The following is a 21,658-nucleotide window of genomic DNA, read 5'->3' on the forward strand; positions in this document are numbered from 1 at the left end:
ATGGAAGGAGGTATTGGTAATAATGCCAAGATTGTTAATCTTTTTTTCAGTTTCTATTTAGTACGGCTGTCGATATATTGTATTTTATTTAAAATATTTAGAAAATTGACAAAGTAGTGGAAGAAATTTTAGCGAAGAGCGATAGCGGCGACGAATTTGAGATTGAGGAGCGTAGTGATGGATGATTTATAATAAAATATTAATAACTAAACTATTACAATTATTTTGAAACCTTTAAATATATATTAAATTAATTTAACACAACATAATGTAAAAATATAAGTAGTGCTCGAGACGAGTATAGTCGCACGCGGTAAACTTTCGCGCACGGCGCAGTAGCTACATTCAGATGTATTGCGCAGAAAAGGATTAAACGCACAAGTACAAAACAAACTACAACATATGCTTCCAGCACCATTTTCGATGCACGCACGACACCTTCGAATCCAATTGTCTCGCACTCGCTGGAAAACACCTCAAGAAAAGGAAATAGTGGCACGCAAAAAACACTCAGACACGGTCCAATTCCAGATACCAACTAAATTGCGTATTGCTGGACAGCTAGTACGTCGTGTTATCCGCCGCGCCGTTGTCACATTGCTCGATATGAATTTTATCAAATTTTAAGTTTATTACGCTAATTATTTTTTAGAAGTTCAGAAAAGTGATAAACATTGTATTTTATGGTATTCCATGCACGCGATTGTCAATATTCCTTAATTAATCGGACTTTTGTACATCAAGCTGGAGATTTTGATAATTTTTTTCTCAGAAATGGCAATTTAGGACCCAGGTTTTTTGTTTATTTTAATGTATTCTATCCTCTGTTAAAATTAAGGCAGTCAAACTTCTTCCTTGGTAGTTCGGATTTAAAAGTAGATGAAAATAAGGAAGTGTATACTTACTGTACGAGAAAAACATTATAATGCGTGAATACAAGAATCGTTAGTAAATAGCACAGCACTTAACGGTTCGATTTCATCGAAATAGTTGTAACTACGCAATTTTCGTCGTAGTGAAAGGGGCGAAATAAAATTTTTATCGTATGATAGGCATTTATTGATTAAAATAAATATAACATGGATCACGGCTTTAGAAATATAAGAAAAGCCTGTAGACGCTTTAAAATCTAGACAAGTATTACTACAACCATTTTCCATAAAAACCTGTAAATAAAAATTAGATATTACTCGTATATTATTAGAAATTACTTCAATATGCAATGAGAACTAAGTTCGTCGTGTTATATTTTCGCTATGAAAGAAGTTAACGTCGACCTCGGACCTGAGACCAGCCTTCTTCCCCTTCGGGTTGTGGAGGTTGTTCACGAACGGCTGCCGGAAATTAAACAAAAATAAGAATACAGACGAACCAACAACGTGTATATTTTTAAAATAGTTACTCTTGTACTGAGGTCAAAAATGTATTTTTATGGACGAGTTTGCTTTTCGCCTAACGCGTCGGCCAACAAAGCCATATAAATGTAGGTTTTAGCCGAGATGCATACAATTTTAAGCATTAGTTTTTCATTTAATTAATTTCTAGAAAAAAGTGAGGATGCACTTTGGGAATTTATTTTGAAAAAAACTTGGGAAAATGATTTAATGAATGGCGACATAAAATTTAGGTAAATATTTCACTGGTTTACTCTTAAATTAATGTGTCCCGTTCATTTTTTTTATTTGCTTTTTAGTACTGGAAAAATTAAATCAACATTTTTTTTTGTTACAAAATATTTAGGTGTACGGAAAGTACTTGAAAAAAAAAATTGTAAATTTAAAAATTCAATGCACATGACATAACTGGCGACAAATGATATGGAAGACATCAAAAAGTGCTAATACAGGGCTGTGTTTCAATATTACCCATCGGCAAATTCATAAAATACAGAGTGATGTAATATACAGGGTGATCCATTAACGGTATCGAGCGGCTGTATATTGGAAATTAGACGTGCTACGATTATGGGGTAAAAAATATCTTAACAAATACGACCAAAAGAAATTGATTTAAAATATTTTCAAGTTTGTAACTTCACCGCTAGGGGGCGCAACTACTATAGTGTTACAGAGAATTGTCAGTTTTCCGAAATTTCGCATAACTTTTTTTTTTGTTATTACCATAGCAACGCCAATATGAAAGACGCCATCTTGAAATTTTTAAATTGTCATAACTTCTGAATGTCTTAATCGATTTCAATAAACGATAGCTCATTTTAAAGAACTATTAATAAAATTTATATTTATGATATGGGAATAAAAATATTATTTTCCTGCACAACGGTAGACGACGCTAACGAGAAAAGTTTTGCAAATGTCTCCGTTTACTAAAAAAATTAAATACAACGATATAGGTTTTTTTTTTCATGGCTTGATAGACCATTCATTAAGGAAAACAAATACACAAACAGGAGGTCGATATCTTTTTTTGGTTTTCAAGTTATTGCTAAAATAATGAAGTTGTGCTAGAATATCCTCCATTATTTAGTTCTCTAAATAACATTGCCATAGTCCAAGCCAAAATTAAATTGTAATTAATTATAAAACTATACCAATATTGTCCTTAAAAAGAACTTGCTTTATTTTTATTTTTTTTTAAATATGTAGGTACTTCCAAATATCTGAGTATTTATAATGATTATTATTTCCATAACGAGGCAGGCTATGCCCTATGAAAATAGACGACAGAAAAATTACGTCAAATGAAATGTGACAGCTCTTGTTACGTGCAAAATTAGTGTTATTTGTGTTGGAAAAGTACTTCTGAAGAGGAAAATACCTTTTACGAATGTGGAAGCGTGTGATATGTTGGCAGTTTATTTTCAATGTTTGGAAAATGCCGTTATAGCTTCAAGAGAATACGCTTTGCAATACCCTCGTAGAATACGCTACTCCAGAGAAGTATTTCAGCATTTATCAAGACGCCACTACATTCTGTAAGAAGACATCGACGTGCAAGAACGGAAGACAGTATTATTAATATATTGGCTTGTGTCCATGTAAATCCCCAAATAAGTTTAAGAGAATTAGTTAGAGACCTGGGAATTTCATATGGAACACAAGTACTTTTCTCACACGAATGACACTAATTTTGCACGAAGCAAGAGCTGGCACATATCGTTTGACATAATTTTTCAGTTGTCTATTTTCATCGGGCATAGCCTGCCTCGTCATAGAAAAAATAATCTTTATAACTATTCAGATATTTGGAATTAATAAGAAAATCAAAAAGTGTACTTACATATTAAAAAAACAAAGCAAGTAATTTTTAAGGACAAGATTGATACAGTTTGACAATGAATTACAATTTCATTTTGGCTTGGAAAAAAAACTATATCGTTGCATATAATTTTTTTAGTAAACGGAGACAATTACAAAACTTTTCTCATTAACGTCGTTTACCGTTGCTTAGGAAAATAATATTTTTATTCCCGTATCATAAATATAAATTTTATTAATAGTTCTTTAAATGAGCCATCGTTTACTGAAATCGATTAAGACATTCAGAAGTTATGACAATTTAAAAATTTCAAGATGGCGTCCTTCATATTGCCGTTGCTATGGTAATAACAAAAAAAAAAGTTCAAACAAAACTTGTGAAAGGCTTAACAGTGTAACTAAAAAGTGTATTTTCAACTAAGGTTATATAGGCAAAATTTCGAAAAACTGACAATAGCAGTTGCGCCCCCTAGCGGTGAAGTTCTTCTTCTTCTTCATCTTCATCTAGTGGTTGGTCCTTTAAAAAGTCCCAAAGCACTGCGGCCTAATTAGGCCTATTGTGCGTCCCACTACTAGTCCAATTCAGCAAGTAGATTTGTCCTTTTTACAAAGTCCAAAAGCTTCCTTGCTGACACTTCTCTCAGTTCCTTGTGTTCTAAATAGGGTCTCCCAAGGAGCGCCATTTTGCTACGTGCAAATCCCGGGCACTCGCCCAGGATATGCAGAGAAGTTTCATCTGCTGATTCACATCCTCGGCAGACTGGACTGTCTACAAGCTTTAGCTTATGTAGATGTTTCCTAAAGTGACAGTGTCCCGTTATGAGTCCTGTCACTCTCCTGAGCCGGATTCTATTCAAGCTCAGTAGCTCATTCGTTCTTCCCTTTGAAGGATACTCCATAAGCGAATGGCTATGTCCTGGCCTTGAAGTCCAGTATTTCCTATGCCCAGAGCCCGCCTGACCACACTGGGAGATGTGCCACAGAAGGGCTCCGGGCCAATGAACACTGTCTCGGATCCCTTCCTAGCAAGCAAGTTCATCCGCTTTCTCATTTCCACAAATGCCTTTGTGCCCTGGCACCCAACACAGTCTGACTGTATTGTTGGTGGCCAGTTCAGTCAGCATTTGTAAACAGTCCCACACCAGTTTTGAACTTACCTTGTGTGCGGCTAAAGCTTTAATTGCAGCTTGACTATCAGAGAATATATATATGAGTTTACGTCTATAACCTCTACGTACATTCTCTGCCAGACACGCCATTATCGCGAAGATTTCTGCTTGGAATACAGTAGGGAACTCCCCCAGACTGTAGCTTGCACTCCATCTGGGTCTGAGTCCATATATTCCTGCACCCGTCCCTCTGGTCATTTTGGAGCCATCTGTAAACCATACTAGGCTCCACCTTTCCAGGGTATTAAACCTTTCCTCCCACTTGCTTTGATCCTCTATTCGAGTCTCAAATGGCTTGTGGAAATGAAATCTTGGGACCATCTTGTCGGATACCATCCCAAGAGTTGGTTCCGACATAGATGTGTCTATGATCCTGGAGTGGGAATCACCCCTCCAGTCATTGTTATTCCTGAGTCGATATGCTGCTAGCCGCGCTTCTCTTTCCACCACTATATGCAGCGGTGGCAGATTCAGCATGACTTCTAGTGCAGCTGTCGGGGTCGATGCCATCGCCCCCGTTATACCTAGCGGTGAAGTTACAAACTTGAAAATATTTTAAATCAATTTCTTTTGGCCGTATTTGTTAATAGATTTTTTACAACATAATCGTAGCACATCTAGTTTCCTATATACAGCCGCTCGATACCGTTAATGAATCACCCTGTATAAGCGATTCAATCAAAATTTTTGTATTTTTAATTTTTATTACACAAACGTCAGTTGGGCTTAGACCTGAAGGTAATAACAGAATTTTAGTTGCGGTTCGTACGCCTTTCAGAATACTTCGTAACGCGTATATTCTCATGAAGAAAAGAGAGTAAATATTCAGAGATTTATGCCGAGTTCTTCCTATCGCAAAGAGAGTCTTCATCTCTTCGCAAGACATACATTTTATTACGATTTTAGTAAGGACGCCACGTTTTTTAAACTGAAATTCAAAATAATAAAAAAAATCCATCGGAACACCATAGGCATACCATTAACATGTGTCTAAGGGCAATGTAAGTCTGAAACTGTCATAAACTGAAAAACCATGATACTGTAAACCTGTTTGGAAACATACTTTATTCAATTGCAAGTTCGTGTGACCATAACGGCCCTTCGGAGTCATGCTAACGGTATGTCCGATGGATCTTTTATTTTGAATTCTTATATTTTAAAAATTGTCCCCACACACAATCGTTAAAAGTAAATTTGCCACCACAAAGGCTTTATTTACGAGCCAGTTCCGCCTCTATCCTACAAGGGGCGATCGATAAGTACCCGTCTTTAAAGAGAGATGGCGTTGCTGAGGGAAGTTGACATTACCGTTGTGTATGCCATCTGTCAAAGGAAGCCATACTAAATTTCTGAGGTTAGTTTTTATTTTTCAGCCAGTTGTATTGCACGTGTATATGGTTTCTCGTTAAAATGGAAAAAAAGCAATAATGATCTGTAATTTGCTTTTTATTTTCGAACAGCCTCTCAGTGAAGTCTATTTGCTTCATTTTCTATTTTCAATTTAACGCACATAACAAAATTTTTTTTTTAATTGTCAGTGTTGCGAGAAACAACTACTCCGAGGGCTATATGCCCCTACCGGCATTGAATTATACTCGCAACACCTAGTGCAACAGCTAGGATCGTTCGTCAGTTTAACGCACCAGACACAGACCGGTTTCGGACTTATTAGTCCTCATCAGTGTGCCATAGGTGAGACAACCGACGAACGATCCAGCTGTTTTGCGTCGTATCATCACGACAAGGAAATACAATGTACACGGGAGCGTAAATGGCTCCATCAGCTGTGCTGACACCCAACTGTGCCATTCAAATGGCTACAGTATGAAGCGACCTGCTATATTGCAGGTACTTATTGCACGACTGCCACCCACAGAGGGCGAAGACCATGTGTTAATTGTCAGTGTTGCGCCTACCGGCATCGAATTCTACCCGCAACACCTAGTGCAACAGCTAGAATTGTCCGTCAGTTTAATGCCGGCAGGGGCATATAGCCCTCTGAGTAGTTGTTTCTCGCAACACTGACAATTAAAACATTATCTTCGCCCTCTGTGGGTGGCAGTCGTGCAACAAGTACCTGCAATATAGAAGGTCACTTCATACTGCAGCCATTTGAATGGCACAGTTGGAAGTCAGCACGACAGATGGAACCATTGACAACATGCCTAAAATCGTAGTAAAACGAATATTTTTCATACAAATGAAGACTCAATTTTTCACAGGAAGAAACTCATGACGAATTTCAAGGTTTCGTTGTTTACGTTCCACAATTGCAAGTAAATAAAATAATTTCTATTTTAACACCATCCCCGACATTCCCATTGATTTTAAAAAGAACAATATTTAAAAACTTAATTAAACTGAGTATTTACACAAAAAGCACTTACGTTTCTCCCTTGGCGGCGGTGGTCCTCTCCTCTCATCTTTCCTGTCATCACCCCCTCTCCTTAAGGGTTCCTCCCTCCTACCGCCCTCTTTACCAGACCTCCACGCGTCCGAACCTCCATCCCTACCGCCTCTCGGCATAGGCGGCCTGCGGGCCGGTCCGTCATCCTCCGTCTTCCTAAGGGAACGCCACGAACTACCTCCATCGTCCCCTCCTCTTCTATCCCTATCGTCTCTGCGGTCCCTGTCATCTCTACGATCTCTATCTTCTCCACCTCTGCGCTCCCTGTCGTCTCGAGAGAAACGGGCTCCTCCTTCTCTATCGGCGAACCTGTCGCGGTCTCGTTCGCCTCTGTCGAAGCCGCCGCGAGAGATCTCACGGCGATCCTCTCTCCTGTCGTCGCGGCGGTCATCTCTCCTATCTTCGCGACGGTCCTCCCTTCTGTCGTCGCGTCGATCGTCTCTTCTGTCATCGCGGCGTTCGTCTTTTCCCGCATCGCGACGTTCTTCCCTTCTGTCGTCACGTTTATCCTCCCTCCGGTCCTCCTTCTTGTCTTCCATGGTTCTCCAACTGTCGCCGCCTCTGGCGGGGGGGTCGTCGGGGTTGCCTCGGAAGCGAGCTGATCAGAAATTGACAAAAGGCGTGAGTTTCGCGTTGTCTTAACATTATATTGATATCAACATCAACAAGTATGCTGGTGACCTTGGATTTGACATTGATGTTAAGTTTCAAGGTCAAACCAAGGTCAATTTGGAAGTATCAAATGCGACACCTTTTTTTATACCAGCAATGGATAGAACACCATATTTTGTTCAAATATGGGCATCAGAAAATTTTTTGGGCACGTCCTTGCAGGATATTTGGAGGTCAAACTTATTTTTCTCTGAACTTGACAGGATCGAATTGTGGAGAAAAATGTTTCAAGTAAAATTTGTACAACTGAAAAATTTGATGTTAAGTTTCAAGGTCAAACCAAGGTCAATTTGGAAATATTAAATGCAACACCTTTTTTTATACCAGCAATGGATAGAAGGCCATATTTTGTTAAAATATGGGTGTCAGAACATTTTTTGGGCATGTCCTTGCAGGATATTTGGAGTTCAAACTCATTTTTCTCTTAATTCGACAAAATCTAATTGTGGAGAAAAATGTTTCAAGTAAAATTTGTACGATTTTGAATGAAAAATTCAATGGCGACCTTGGATTTCACCTTCGCCTCAATTCTCAATGTCAGACCAAGGTCAACTAGAATATATCACATTGAACACCCGATCACAAGCTGTATCGGTTGTTGGTATAAAAAATAGTGTATTCTATTCGATATTCAGTTGACCTTAGTTTGACCTTGCAACTTCTAATGAAGGTCACATCCAAGGACAATTACATTTGTCATTCAAAGTCCTACAAATTTTGCTTGAATCGTTTTCCTCCACAAATCAATCTTATATGTATTTAGAGAAAAATTAGTTTCCCTTCCAAATGATCTGCACAGGGTCATGTGGGGAAGGTTTTCTAACCCTACATTCGGACGTAAAATTTGGCTATTGATAGCTGGTATAAAAAGAGAGTGTACCATTAAATATTATCGAATTAATCTTGATTTAACCTTGAAACTTAGAGTAAAAGTCAAATCCAAGGTCATCACCAAGTTCGTTTATTGATATCCTAGAATCTAAAAATTTTTTTTGATGGGACATCCGCTATAATTTTACATCACATTTTACCGATTTTAATAAAAGTTAAAATTAGAAGTATTCTTCAACGTTAAACTATAAATTATTTTTAAAATTATTAATGAAGTGCGAACCAACTTTTTTCAACAAAAAAATTGTACTAACCTGGTCTCCAAGCCTCAGTTTTCTTGGGAGCCTCCTCGGACTTGTCGCCGCCCCTCCAGAAATTGCCTCCGCCTCCGCCACCGCCGCCGCCTCCGCCTAATTCGCCCCTCCGCCAAGACGATTCCTTCACCTTATCCCTGCTCTCCTTCTCCTCCTGCAGCTTCCTCTCGATTTCTTCCTCGCGCTGCCTCTGCCTGGCGGCCACCCTATCCAACATTTCCTGCTGCTCCTTCATCTTCTTCTCGCGTTCCTCCCGTTCGATCCTCTCTTTCTCCTCGCGTTCCTTCCTGGCAGCCTCCTCGGCACGCTGACGTTCCTCCTCTTCGCGGCGACGCAGCTCCGCCGCCTTACGTTCCGCTTCCTCCTCCTTCTCTTTGAGCCACTTGGTTCGTCTTTCTTCCTTGCGTTTGGCCTTGCGTTCCTGCAGCCTCTTCTTCCTCTCCTCGGCCAGGAGTTTCTCGAACTCCTTCAGCTTGTCCTCGTACACGATGTTCCTCTCCTTCTTCAGTTTGGTGAGGAACTCGTCTTTGTCGGGCTTCATCCTGGCCAGACGGTCCCTGGTGGCGACGGCCAGTTTGCGTTCTTCGATGGCCGCCGCTATGCGTTCCTTCTCCTGCTGCTCCCAGAAGTTCTGGTCTTGCAGCTGACGCTCCTTCATGTTCGCCTGGAGCAGAGGGATCTCTTCCAGTCTCTTGGCACGCTCGAAGTAATCGACTTTCTTCTCTTGAGATTTAAGCTTGGCCTGGAGTTCCCTGCGTTCCTTTTGAAGCTCCTCCGCCTCTTTGGCGGCGATCTGGTCGGCATCCAACTTTTTAATGACCTGAAAGATATGAACGGATGGTAAAATATTGTCACCTTAATTCTAAACCGCATGATGACAGGAATTTCAGTCTTTTACATTATAAACAATTTCTAAAAAATCACCGATTTTCCAAACATTTGAACCCAAAAGATTTTTTTTTTGAACAACAAAATCATTACAATTTTTTTAAAATTAATTTTACGTCTCATATACTTTATAACTTTTTCACAATAAGTTACAGCAGTTAAAACGGTACTTGATTTTTTTAACGAAACACTCATTATACTAAATTAAAAAAAATGAGTCATTTCTTATTTCCGTATTAACAAACCAGTACAACATGAGATGAAAATAGTTACAATGCACCAATTACCTAAAATAAATTTTAAGAGATAACTTTTGTTCTACAAAATGAACTTACAGTTTTCTTTTTTCCAAAAATTGTCCAATTTACAACAGTTACTGAGAACATTTTCATGTGGATCAATTTCCAAATTAAAGAGAATGCCTCAGATTCAAACTGATTAAAATCATTGATGAATAAGTTAAATAATGAGGGACCTAAGTGGGACCCTTGTGGAACACCAGAAAGAAAAGAAATTTCATTTAATAGAAAGTTGTTCATTTGAACTACTTGTTTACGATATGTCAAATTGAATAATAGCATTCTGTGATTGACTCTGTCAAACGTTTTAGAGAAATTTGCATAACTGTTCTCAAGTATCTTATAGGACAGTCAAATTGTCAAAAATACCTCGTTTTTTTTTGCCAAAATTTATTTCAGTAAACAAAAACAAGTAAAAATTAGGAAAAATTGCGTAGAATTGAATGAACTACTTTATCCCAGCTGAATTTTCAAAATGCATCCAAAATTTGCAATAAATTTTCATTTAAAAAAAAGTAAAAAATGTTTTAGACAGAAGTTGTAAAACTTTATATAACAAAAACTTTGAGCTCAGCCTGAAGTCAATTGATAAACAAATGTACTAGTCATTGTAAAAAAATGGCTAAAAATATAATTTTTTTTTTAAACTTCTGTATCTTTAAAACGAAAAAAAATATTTTTTTTACGAAACTTTCAGAATATGTAGTCCTTGGCCAGTAGAATAAGAGCATTTTTGTAAAATTGCAAATTATTTGGTAGTTTTTGCAAAAATTGAGTTTTTCGAAAAAAATAAATTTTTTTCAAGTTTCAATAAATCACACAGTAATGCAATTTAATCGGAATGGCATTATTGCCATTTGAACGCTAACATTTTTTCACAAATTTAAAAAAAAATGTCCTACGATCAACAGGAGCCGAGAATTTTATTTTTTCAAAAAATTGCTATAACTTCATTTATTAATGTTAATGTCTGAAATTTACACATGCTGTAGTTGAATACTTTTACTTCAATATAAAAAAATTGTCCGCAATGATTGACCCCATTTTTTTTACAGTAAACTTAATTTTGTTAGGCCCCCATAAAATCCTTGCTCGGCTAGACACGATGCGGGTGCTGGGGGGAGAAAGACTGTGACTCAGCTAAGTTCATTATGATCGACAAATACAACAGTCGCGTCAGTCTTTCTCCCCCCACCGCACATCAACGTGTCGAGTGGAGCAAGGATTTTAGGGCCCAACAAAATTAAGTTTACTGTAAAAAAAAGGGGGTCAATCATTGCCGACCATTTTTTATATTGAAGTAAATGTATTTGACTACAACATGTGTAAATTTCAGACCTCAATATTAAAAATGAGGTCCTGGTGATTTTCTGAAAAAAAAAAAAAATCTCGTTCCTATTGGTCGTAGGACATCTTTTTTTTAATTCGTGAAAAAATATCAGCTCTTAAATTGCAATAATGCCATGTCGATTAAATTTCAACGATAAGAAAAAGATCTACATTTTTCGACCCGAAAAAAGAAGTCAAAGTTTCGGTAGATTTTTCCTATATGTATTTCCATTTATTTTACAATACACACAATTTAGAGAGAAAAGTACAACTTATAGAGAAAATTTTAAGCGTAAGATGGGTCACGTAAGTGCAATACTGTAAGATTTATTGAAACTGGAAAAAAATGTCTATTTTTCGAAAAACTCAATTTTTTTCAAAAACTACCAAATAATTTGCAATTTTACAAAAATGCACTTATTCTACTTGCCAAGGAGTAGATATTCTGAGTCTAGTAAAAAATCATTTTCCGTTTTAAAGACATGGAAGTTTTAAAAAAAATGCGATTTTTAGCGGTTTTTTGTAATAACTAATACATTTGTTAATCAACTCAACTTTTGTCTAAAATATTTTTTTATAAAATGGTTAGTGTAGGCAGCGACACCTTTTGATCTCTTCGAATTTAACGCGATGCCATTCGGGTTGCGTACCGCAGCACAAACATTCCAATAGTTCATACTTTGTTTTGCGATGACTGGACTTTTGTTACGCATATTTAGACAATATCCTTGTCGCATCAGAAGACGAACAACAGCACTTCAAACACCTACGGTTAGTTTTCGAAAAACTTCAGCAATACGCAATTTCATTTTAAATGAAAAAGGTTGTTTTTTTACGAATTTTGGACGGCATTTTGAAAATGAAGCATTAACATTTATTTGGGGTAAAGTAGTTCATTCAACTCTATGGAATTTTTCCTAATGTTTATGTGTCGTTGTTTGCTGAACTAAATTTTGGCACGTAAAAATCTAATTTGATAACTATCAAGGATTGTGCTGAAACCACAAACGGAGCTAGAATATTTAAACTTGTTTTACATTAGGATTTGCGAATGAGGGACAACAAAACCGAGTTTCCTAAATTCTGAGGCGGTATCGCATTGCAAATGTGACTTAAAAATAACGAAACGACCGTTAAATGCGCCAATACAAAGCAATAAAAATTTTATGTAATAACACTTACATCTTCGTCGAGTTTCTTCAGGATCTTCTGCCCGTGCTCCGTCTGGCTGATCTGCTGCAACTTTTCTTTCCGGTGCCTGTCCTTGATCTGTTGGATTTCGTTCAAGGCGCGCTTGCGCTCTCTCTCCTCCCTCTCTTGCTCCAAACGTTTCTGCTCTGCGAGAACGTGCTGTCTCTGCATCTCCTCCAATCTATAAGAAAATAATCATATAACGCACTCCTAAAAGGAAAACGACACACTTACCTCTTCTGTTCCTCTTCCTCGCGAACCGTGTTCAATCTTTCGATGTACTCCTTCCTGTCCTCGATGATCTTGTGACGTTGCAGGATCTTCTGGTGCTCTCTCACTTTAGTTTCGTGGTAATTCTGCACCATGGAAACTCTTAACTTCTCCCTTTCCACCTAAGAAAAGGAGCCGTATTAGTGAACGGGGCGTTTTCTAGGTCTATGTCACGATTTTAGGAGGATGCTAATAATTTAGTTAATTAAAGTCAAAAAAGGAACAAAAATAAATAAGTCTATTTATATTAACAATTGTCACGAGAATGTTTAAGAATGAGTTTTCAATATAAAAAATATTTTTCTTTATTTTAAAATATTTCAACATTTTTGTGAATCGAATAGGTTTATAGACCGATCGAAATAACTCAGAGGGAAAAAAAAGAAAATTGTTACCTGGACTTTTATAAGCGGAAATGATAAAGGGGCTAATAATAAACAAAAAAACAATAAATGCATGAGCAGGGGCAGCAGAGAGTTGATTTGGGGGTTGAAAAGTTGTGAAAAATTGTATCATTGGGATTTCTCGCAAAAGTTGACGTCAAACAAAAAAGTATCTAATACAATAGTTGTAGATCATGCAAAAATCTAGAACTTTTGTAGAGGTCACTTTTTAACATAACCTCAAAATTTGCGAGAAAAATGCGAAAAAGTTTTTTTTTCAGATTTTTCGTTTTTTATTTCTCATTTCCACAAAAATAATTTAATTCTGACGAAACTAAACAATTTGAGCAAAGCTTACCTTCTTCTTGTTGGGATTAATGACCTGGATGGCCTGGTTCAGAACAGTGGACATATTAACGAGCTGGTTTCTGACCTGCTCGCTCGGCATGACCTGCAGGGTGGGCCCCTCGGGTTTATCCTCGCGCTGGCTCTCGCTCAGGTCCATTCCGAAGTGGATGCACTGCTTGCCGTGATCGATGCGAATCTGCATGTCGTTATGACGGACGCAATCGACCAGGAGTCTCTCCAGATGGAAGGCCNCTCACTTTAGTTTCGTGGTAATTCTGCACCATGGAAACTCTTAACTTCTCCCTTTCCACCTAAAAAAAGGGGCCGTATTAGTAAACGGGGCGTTTTCTAGGTCTATGTCACGATTTTAGGAGGATGCTAATAATTTAGTTAATTAAAGTCAAAAAAGGAACAAAAATAAATAAGTCTATTTATATTAACAATTGTCATGAGAATTTTTAAGAATGAGAATTTTCAATTGTTTTCAAAAAAATATTTTTCTTTATTTTAAAAAATGTCTACATCTCTGTGAATCGAATAGTTTTATAGACCGATCGAAATAACTCATTTAGAGGGGAAAAAAAAGAAAATTGTTACCTGGACTTTTATAAGTGGAAACGGTAAAAGGGTTTATAATAATCGAAAAAACAATAAATGCGTGAGTAGGGGTGGCCGAGGGTTGATTTGGGGGGGTTGAAAAGTTATAACATAACCTCAAAATTTCCGAGAAAAATGCGAAAATCAGTTTTTTTTCTGATTTTTCGTTTATTTCTCATTTCCGCAAAAATAATTTAACTCTGACGAAACTTGGTGAAAGTATACCTCTGAATATAACCACAAATTTTTTTAAATAAAAAAATTAAGAAGTTTCCGAGATATTCATTTTTTCCAGTCTGAAACACTTTTTCTTCAAATAAAAATTCTACTTAGAAAAATCATCGTACAGAGTTCTGCCGGTGATAAGTTTTTTCTTTTTGACGTTCTTTTTGGTGAAATAAAAAAATCTGTAAACATAGTTCAAAAACATGCTCAAAAATGCAAAAAAAATTAAAAAATGACTTGCAACAACTAATTTTGCAGTAATTGTTGATAATTTGTTTAAATTAAAAAAAAATCAAATTCTGATTACACCATTCAATTGTACCGAAAAAGTACAAAAAAAAACTCTCATTGTTTGACCCAAAAAAAACTTCATTTTTGTACAGTATTGCTGTAAACATAAGTCGAATAGTGAATAAATAAATAATAATTTTTTTCCGTAGGATCGATTAGTGAACTTATTTTTTTTTAAATTTTGATGAATTCATAGATATACAGTGTGTCCAAGATAAGGATAGGATAGCATTAGGATCTAGGAAACGGTAAGAGATACGGGGTGGCTCAGATTAGAAAAAAGTTGTGTTTTTTTAAACCTAACAATATGCCATTTAGAAAGTTTTAAAATTCTGGGTTGTTCCAGAGATATCCGGAAAAACCCGAAATTTTGCGAAATTGTTTATTTCTTTTTTGGATTTGATCTAATTTTAAAATAAATTACATATTTACAATGCCACTTTTTTCGCTCTACACAATGGCGGCAACATTTTTGCAATCCGACGTTTCGTCCTTTTTTCCTGAGTATGGCTCTGGAACACTTTTAAAATATCTATTGGATGAAGTCATAACAATATAAAAGTCAATACCGCATAAAATATTTCATAAATTTGTATTATTTTTTTAATAGGTATAACTTTTTAAATTATTGATTAAAAAAAATTGTTGGATATTTTGAGCTGTACTGACATACTGCTATTTATTTATTACTTCTTTCAATAGATATTTTGAAAGCGTTCAGTGCCATACTCAGGAAAAATTTTAAATCAAAGCTAAAAACCTTTTTAAGCGATTACAATAGCAATATCATCTAATTCAGAATTAAAAATGAAACGTCGGATTACAAAAATGTTGGCGCCATTGGATAGAGCGAAAAAAGTGGCAATGTATATATGCAATTTATTTTAAAATTCGTTTTCAAATAAAGCTAGAAAAAAATTAAAACGATTTTGTAAAATTTCGGGTTTTCGGATTTCGCGTCACCAGTAGACTTTGCAGTTAATACTTTGTATTGCTGAATTCTCAAATCATCCNTGGCTGATCTGCTGCAACTTTTCTTTCCGGTGCCTGTCCTTGATCTGTTGGATTTCGTTCAAGGCGCGCTTGCGCTCTCTCTCCTCCCTCTCTTGCTCCAAACGTTTCTGCTCTGCGAGAACGTGCTGTCTCTGCATCTCCTCCAATCTATAAGAAAATAATCATATAACGCACTCCTAAAAGGAAAACGACACACTTACCTCTTCTGTTCCTCTTCCTCGCGAACCGTGTTCAATCTTTCGATGTACTCCTTCCTGTCCTCGATGATCTTGTGACGTTGCAGGATCTTCTGGTGCTCTCTCACTTTAGTTTCGTGGTAATTCTGCACCATGGAAACTCTTAACTTCTCCCTTTCCACCTAAAAAAAGGGGCCGTATTAGTAAACGGGGCGTTTTCTAGGTCTATGTCACGACTTTAGGAGATTGCTAATAATTTTTAGTTAATTAAAGTCAAAAATTCGTTGAAGAAACAACAATAAATAAGTCTATTTATATTAACAATTGTCACGAGAATGTTTAAGAATGAGTTTTCAATATAAAAAATATTTTTCTTTATTTTAAAATATTTCAACATTTTTGTGAATCGAATAGGTTTATAGACCGATCGAAATAACTCAGAGGGAAAAAAAAGAAAATTGTTACCTGGACTTTTATAAGCGGAAATGATAAAGGGGCTAATAATAAACAAAAAAACAATAAATGCATGAGCAGGGGCAGCAGAGAGTTGATTTGGGGGTTGAAAAGTTGTGAAAAATTGTATCATTGGGATTTCTCGCAAAAGTTGACGTCAAACAAAAAAGTATCTAATACAATAGTTGTAGATCATGCAAAAATCTAGAACTTTTGTAGAGGTCACTTTTTAACATAACCTCAAAATTTGCGAGAAAAATGCGAAAAAGTTTTTTTTTCAGATTTTTCGTTTTTTATTTCTCATTTCCACAAAAATAATTTAATTCTGACGAAACTAAACAATTTGAGCAAAGCTTACCTTCTTCTTGTTGGGATTAATGACCTGGATGGCCTGGTTCAGAACAGTGGACATATTAACGAGCTGGTTTCTGACCTGCTCGCTCGGCATGACCTGCAGGGTGGGCCCCTCGGGTTTATCCTCGCGCTGGCTCTCGCTCAGGTCCATTCCGAAGTGGATGCACTGCTTGCCGTGATCGATGCGAATCTGCATGTCGTTATGACGGACGCAATCGACCAGGAGTCTCTCCAGATGGAAGGCCGTCGTGAATTTGGCGAGTTGCAAGAGTTTGGCGAACTCGATGGTCTGGTACACCTGAGCGATCTGCCGCACGAGTCGGACGAGGGTGACGTCTTGCAAGGCGGGGATGTACTGTTGGAGTGGGGAGTTCTCTTCTGATTGCAGCGACACGATCACATCGTGCACGCGGTTGCAGAGCAGGAGAGGGTGGAACTCCACCTCGAGCCAATTGTAGAGGTCTTGGAGTTGGGGGCTTGCCAAGTTGATTACGTTCACGCGGACCTGCAGTTAAATTACATTTAAAAAAAGTATAAAGAGCACATTGATTGCAGCTAGTAAGGTCTCACTTGACGTCACTACCTTCAATCTGTAAATGACGGATAGGCTCGGAGAAAAATGGAAGTGATGAAAAGAAAGCCTCAAGTTAAGGATGGGGTGCTGGAGTGAGGCATTTCGGTAACTGTTCGATAAATAGTGTCTTCCATTTACTGTGCAATATGTAACGGTCCAAAATAAAAAAAAAATTGTCAAACAATGAACTTTTTCTCCTCGAAAAAATTAGAAAAAAAAAGACAAAAACAACAAATAAAGATTGAACTTTCGTTAAATTCAGAATACCAAGGGTTCTAGCCAATATCAATAACATATTTTTATACAAAATAATTTTTAGAAAATATTTTAATAAAAGAAATCGCCAGGCCATTTCTGCTTTTAGAAATAACCAAGAGCATATTGCTCTAGATCAGCGGTCTTCAAACTTTTACGACTCCTAAAAAAATTTTGGAACACATTTTTTACTAATTATATACTTATAAATACTACAATTAAAAAATTAACATTCTACTAAGTAAAAATTAAACTAGGTTTTTAAATTTTAAAGTAAATACTTATTGGATAATTAAAAAAATAGTAAATTGTATAATCAATGACCGGGATGTGCTTGAATATTTTTACATATGTTAAAATCAGATGCTATTGTCATAAGTTGCAATCGCATTTCAAATTCTCGCATTGCAATACTTAGTTTTTATCGCTACGTACATTTTATTAAGCTCTTATAGTAACTAATATATTATTATAAAAATAAAAAGTTTTAAGAGTATAATTTTTTTTAATTTTGTAGTATCGATATTGTTAATTTCAAAATTTTGAATTTTTTGCCGAGTCGCGGAATCCCCAGAGGTTGTGGGGAATCCATCGAAAAAAAAAAATTTCAAAAAGTTGTCCCTGGGTCAGGCAAAAGCCACTCGAGATTTCGCTCTTTTTGCATTAAATAGAGCTTATTTTTACGGTAATTTTAAAAAAAGAGAAATCACCTACGCCTCTTTGATCCCAAAATAGCTTTTTTTTATAACATTAATTACGTATCGGACCGGAATTTTGAGACAATTAAAGAAAGGCTTAAACTTTAATTTTCAGAAAGTTTTACATCTTGCGATAGCAGCAGTAAAAGCTAACGGCATTGAACGGCCTGCATACGGGAGGAGCCGCGCATGCGCGTGAACGTTGTTCCCAGTCGCGCGCGATATTTTTTACTCGACATTTCAGTCACACGTGCGCGAGTCCGAAGCTCTTTTTCCACGTACGTGAACTCCTGCTAGCGCGTTTATTACATGAACTATCANTTCATAAATTTGTATTATTTTTTTAATAGGTATAACTTTTTAAATTATTGATTAAAAAAAATTGTTGGATATTTTGAGCTGTACTGACATACTGCTATTTATTTATTACTTCTTTCAATAGATATTTTGAAAGCGTTCAGTGCCATACTCAGGAAAAATTTTAAATCAAAGCTAAAAACCTTTTTAAGCGATTACAATAGCAATATCATCTAATTCAGAATTAAAAATGAAACGTCGGATTACAAAAATGTTGGCGCCATTGGATAGAGCGAAAAAAGTGGCAATGTATATATGCAATTTATTTTAAAATTCGTTTTCAAATAAAGCTAGAAAAAAATTAAAACGATTTTGTAAAATTTCGGGTTTTCGGATTTCGCGTCACCAGTAGACTTTGCAGTTAATACTTTGTATTGCTGAATTCTCAAATCATCCAGATAATTTATCATTTGTGCATTTGTAATTCGACTTAGATGTTTATAGCAATACTGTACAAAAATAAAGTTTTGGGTTAAACAATGAGACAGTTTTATTTTTATATTTTTCCATATAATTGAATGGTGTAATCAGTTTTTGAATGTTTTTTAATTTAAACATATCAACAATTACTGAAAAATTCATTGTTGCGTCATTTTTTAATTTTTTTGCATTTTTGAGCATGTTTTTGAACTGTGATTACAGATTTTTTTATTTCGCCAAAAAATGTCAAAACGAAAAAATGGTTACCGGTAGAACTTTGTATGATTTTTCTAATTAGAATTTTTCTTTCATGCTGAAAAAAATTAATATCTCGGAAATTTCTTGATTTTTTTATCTAAAAAAATTTGGGGTTATTTAATACACAGAAATGTATACTTTTACCAAGTTTTGTTAAAATTAAATTATTTTTGCGGAAATGAGAAATAAAAAACGAAAAATCTGAAAATAAACTGTTTTTCGCATTTTCTCGGAAATTTTGAGGTTATATTAAAAAGTGACCTCTACAAAACTTGTAGATTTTTGCATGATCTACAACTTTTGTAGTGGACACTTTTTTGTTTGACGTCAACTTTCACCAGAAATCTCAATGATACAATTATTCATAACTTTCCCTCCAAACCTCCAAATCAACCCTCTGCCGCGCATGCTCACGCATTAATTTTTTTTTAGGGTTATTATAAGCCCTTTTACCATTTTCATTTATAAAAGTCTAGGTAACAATTTTTTTTCTTCAAGTATAATTTGGTTGGACTATTTATAAATATTTCACATTTATTCAAACATATACTTACTGCTAAATTTAAATAAAATAATAAAAGGTAGGTAAAACGTATTTTACTAAGAAACATTTTTAATTCAATATTTTCTTGACCTCTTCCTGCCTCTTATTTCCACTTATACGCTTATGACAAGCACTGACAAACATTAAAAACTAAACAATTTGAGCAAAGCTTACCTTCTTCTTGTTGGGATTAATGACCTGGATGGCCTGGTTCAGAACAGTGGACATATTAACGAGCTGGTTTCTGACCTGCTCGCTCGGCATGACCTGCAGGGTGGGCCCCTCGGGTTTATCCTCACGCTGGCTCTCGCTCAAGTCCATTCCGAAGTGGATGCACTGCTTGCCGTGATCGATGCGAATCTGCATGTCGTTGTGACGTACGCAGTCCACCAGGAGCCTCTCCAGGTGAAAGGCCGTCGTGAATTTGGCGAGTTGTAAGAGTTTGGCGAACTCGATGGTCTGGTACACCTGAGCGATCTGTCGCACGAGTCGGACGAGGGTGACGTCCTGCAAGGCGGGGATGTACTGTTGGAGCGGGGAGTTCTCTTCGGATTGAAGCGACACGATCACATCGTGCACGCGGTTGCAGAGCAGGAGAGGGTGGAACTCCACCTCGAGCCAATTGTAGAGGTCTTGGAGTTGGGGGCTTGCCAAGTTGATTACGTTCACGCGGACCTGCAGTTAAATTACATTTAAAAAAAAAGTATACAGAGCACATTGATTGCAGCTAGTAAGGTCTCACTTGACGTCACTACCTTCAATCTGTAAATGACGGATAGGCTCGGAGAAAAATGGAAGTGATGAAAAGAAAGCCTCAAGTTAAGGATGGGGTGCTGGAGTGAGGCATTTCGGTAACTGTTCGATAAATAGTGTCTTCCATTTACTGTGCAATATGTAACGGTCCAAAATAAAAAAAAAATTGTCAAACAATGAACTTTTTCTCCTCGAAAAAATTAGAAAAAAAAAGACAAAAACAACAAATAAAGATTGAACTTTCGTTAAATTCAGAATACCAAGGGTTCTAGCCAATATCAATAACATATTTTTATACAAAATAATTTTTAGAAAATATTTTAATAAAGAAATCACCAGGCCATTTCTGCTTTTAGAAATAACCAAGAGCATATTGCTCTAGATCAGCGGTCTTCAAACTTTTACGACTCCTAAAAAAATTTTGGAACACATTTTTTACTAATTATATACTTATAAATACTACAATTAAAAAATTAACATTCTACTAAGTAAAAATTAAACTAGGTTTTTAAATTTTAAAGTAAATACTTATTGGATAATTAAAAAAATAGTAAATTGTATAATCAATGACCGGGATGTGCTTGAATATTTTTACATATGTTAAAATCAGATGCTATTGTCATAAGTTGCAATCGCATTTCAAATTCTCGCATTGCAATACTTAGTTTTTATCGCTACGTACATTTTATTAAGCTCTTATAGTAACTAATATATTATTATAAAAATAAAAAGTTTTAAGAGTATAATTTTTTTTAATTTTGTAGTATCGATATTGTTAATTTCAAAATTTTGAATTTTTTGCCGAGTCGCGGAATCCCCAGAGGTTGTGGGGAATCCATCGAAAAAAAAAAATTTCAAAAAGTTGTCCCTGGGTCAGGCAAAAGCCACTCGAGATTTCGCTCTTTTTGCATTAAATAGAGCTTATTTTTACAGTAATTTTAAAAAAGAGAAATCACCTACGCCTCTTTGATCCCAAAATAGCTTTTTTTATAACATTAATTACGTATCGGACCGGAATTTTGAGACAATTAAAGAAAGGCTTAAACTTTAATTTTCAGAAAGTTTTACATCTTGCGATAGCAGCAGTAAAAGCTAACGGCATTGAACGGCCTGCATACGGGAGGAGCCGCGCATGCGCGTGAACGTTGTTCCCAGTCGCGCGCGATATTTTTTACTCGACATTTCAGTCACACGTGCGCGAGTCCGAAGCTCTTTTTCCACGTACGTGAACTCCTGCTAGCGCGTTTATTACATGAACTATCAATGTAAAACTTCTCGGAAATAAAAGTTTAACCCTTTCTTTAATTGTCTCTAAAATCCCAGTCCGATACGTCCGATAGCTAATTAATAAAACAAAGTTATCTTGCCCT

The 21,658-nt window shown here is 36.2% G+C and overlaps 1 protein-coding gene across 1 annotated transcript in view; it reads right to left on the reverse strand.

The window, feature by feature from the left end:
* Positions 1-1,041: 1,041 nt before the first annotated feature.
* Positions 1,042-21,658, reverse strand: part of LOC108914568 (eukaryotic translation initiation factor 3 subunit A) — a 24,424-nt gene continuing 3,807 nt past the window's right edge. The window contains exons 6-11 of the mRNA XM_023456027.1: positions 19,710-20,210; positions 15,647-15,804; positions 12,310-12,499; positions 8,612-9,431; positions 6,775-7,392; positions 1,042-1,334 (exon numbers count right to left, since the gene is read on the reverse strand). Coding sequence (XP_023311795.1) covers positions 1,267-1,334; positions 6,775-7,392; positions 8,612-9,431; positions 12,310-12,499; positions 15,647-15,804; positions 19,710-20,210 — 2,355 coding nt within the window. The 3' untranslated portion in view covers positions 1,042-1,266. The remainder of the gene's footprint in view (positions 1,335-6,774; positions 7,393-8,611; positions 9,432-12,309; positions 12,500-15,646; positions 15,805-19,709; positions 20,211-21,658) is intronic.

Source organism: Anoplophora glabripennis, unplaced genomic scaffold, assembly GCF_000390285.2.
Source record: "Anoplophora glabripennis isolate ALB-LARVAE unplaced genomic scaffold, Agla_2.0 scaffold1108, whole genome shotgun sequence".
Lineage (NCBI taxonomy): Eukaryota > Metazoa > Arthropoda > Insecta > Coleoptera > Cerambycidae > Anoplophora > Anoplophora glabripennis.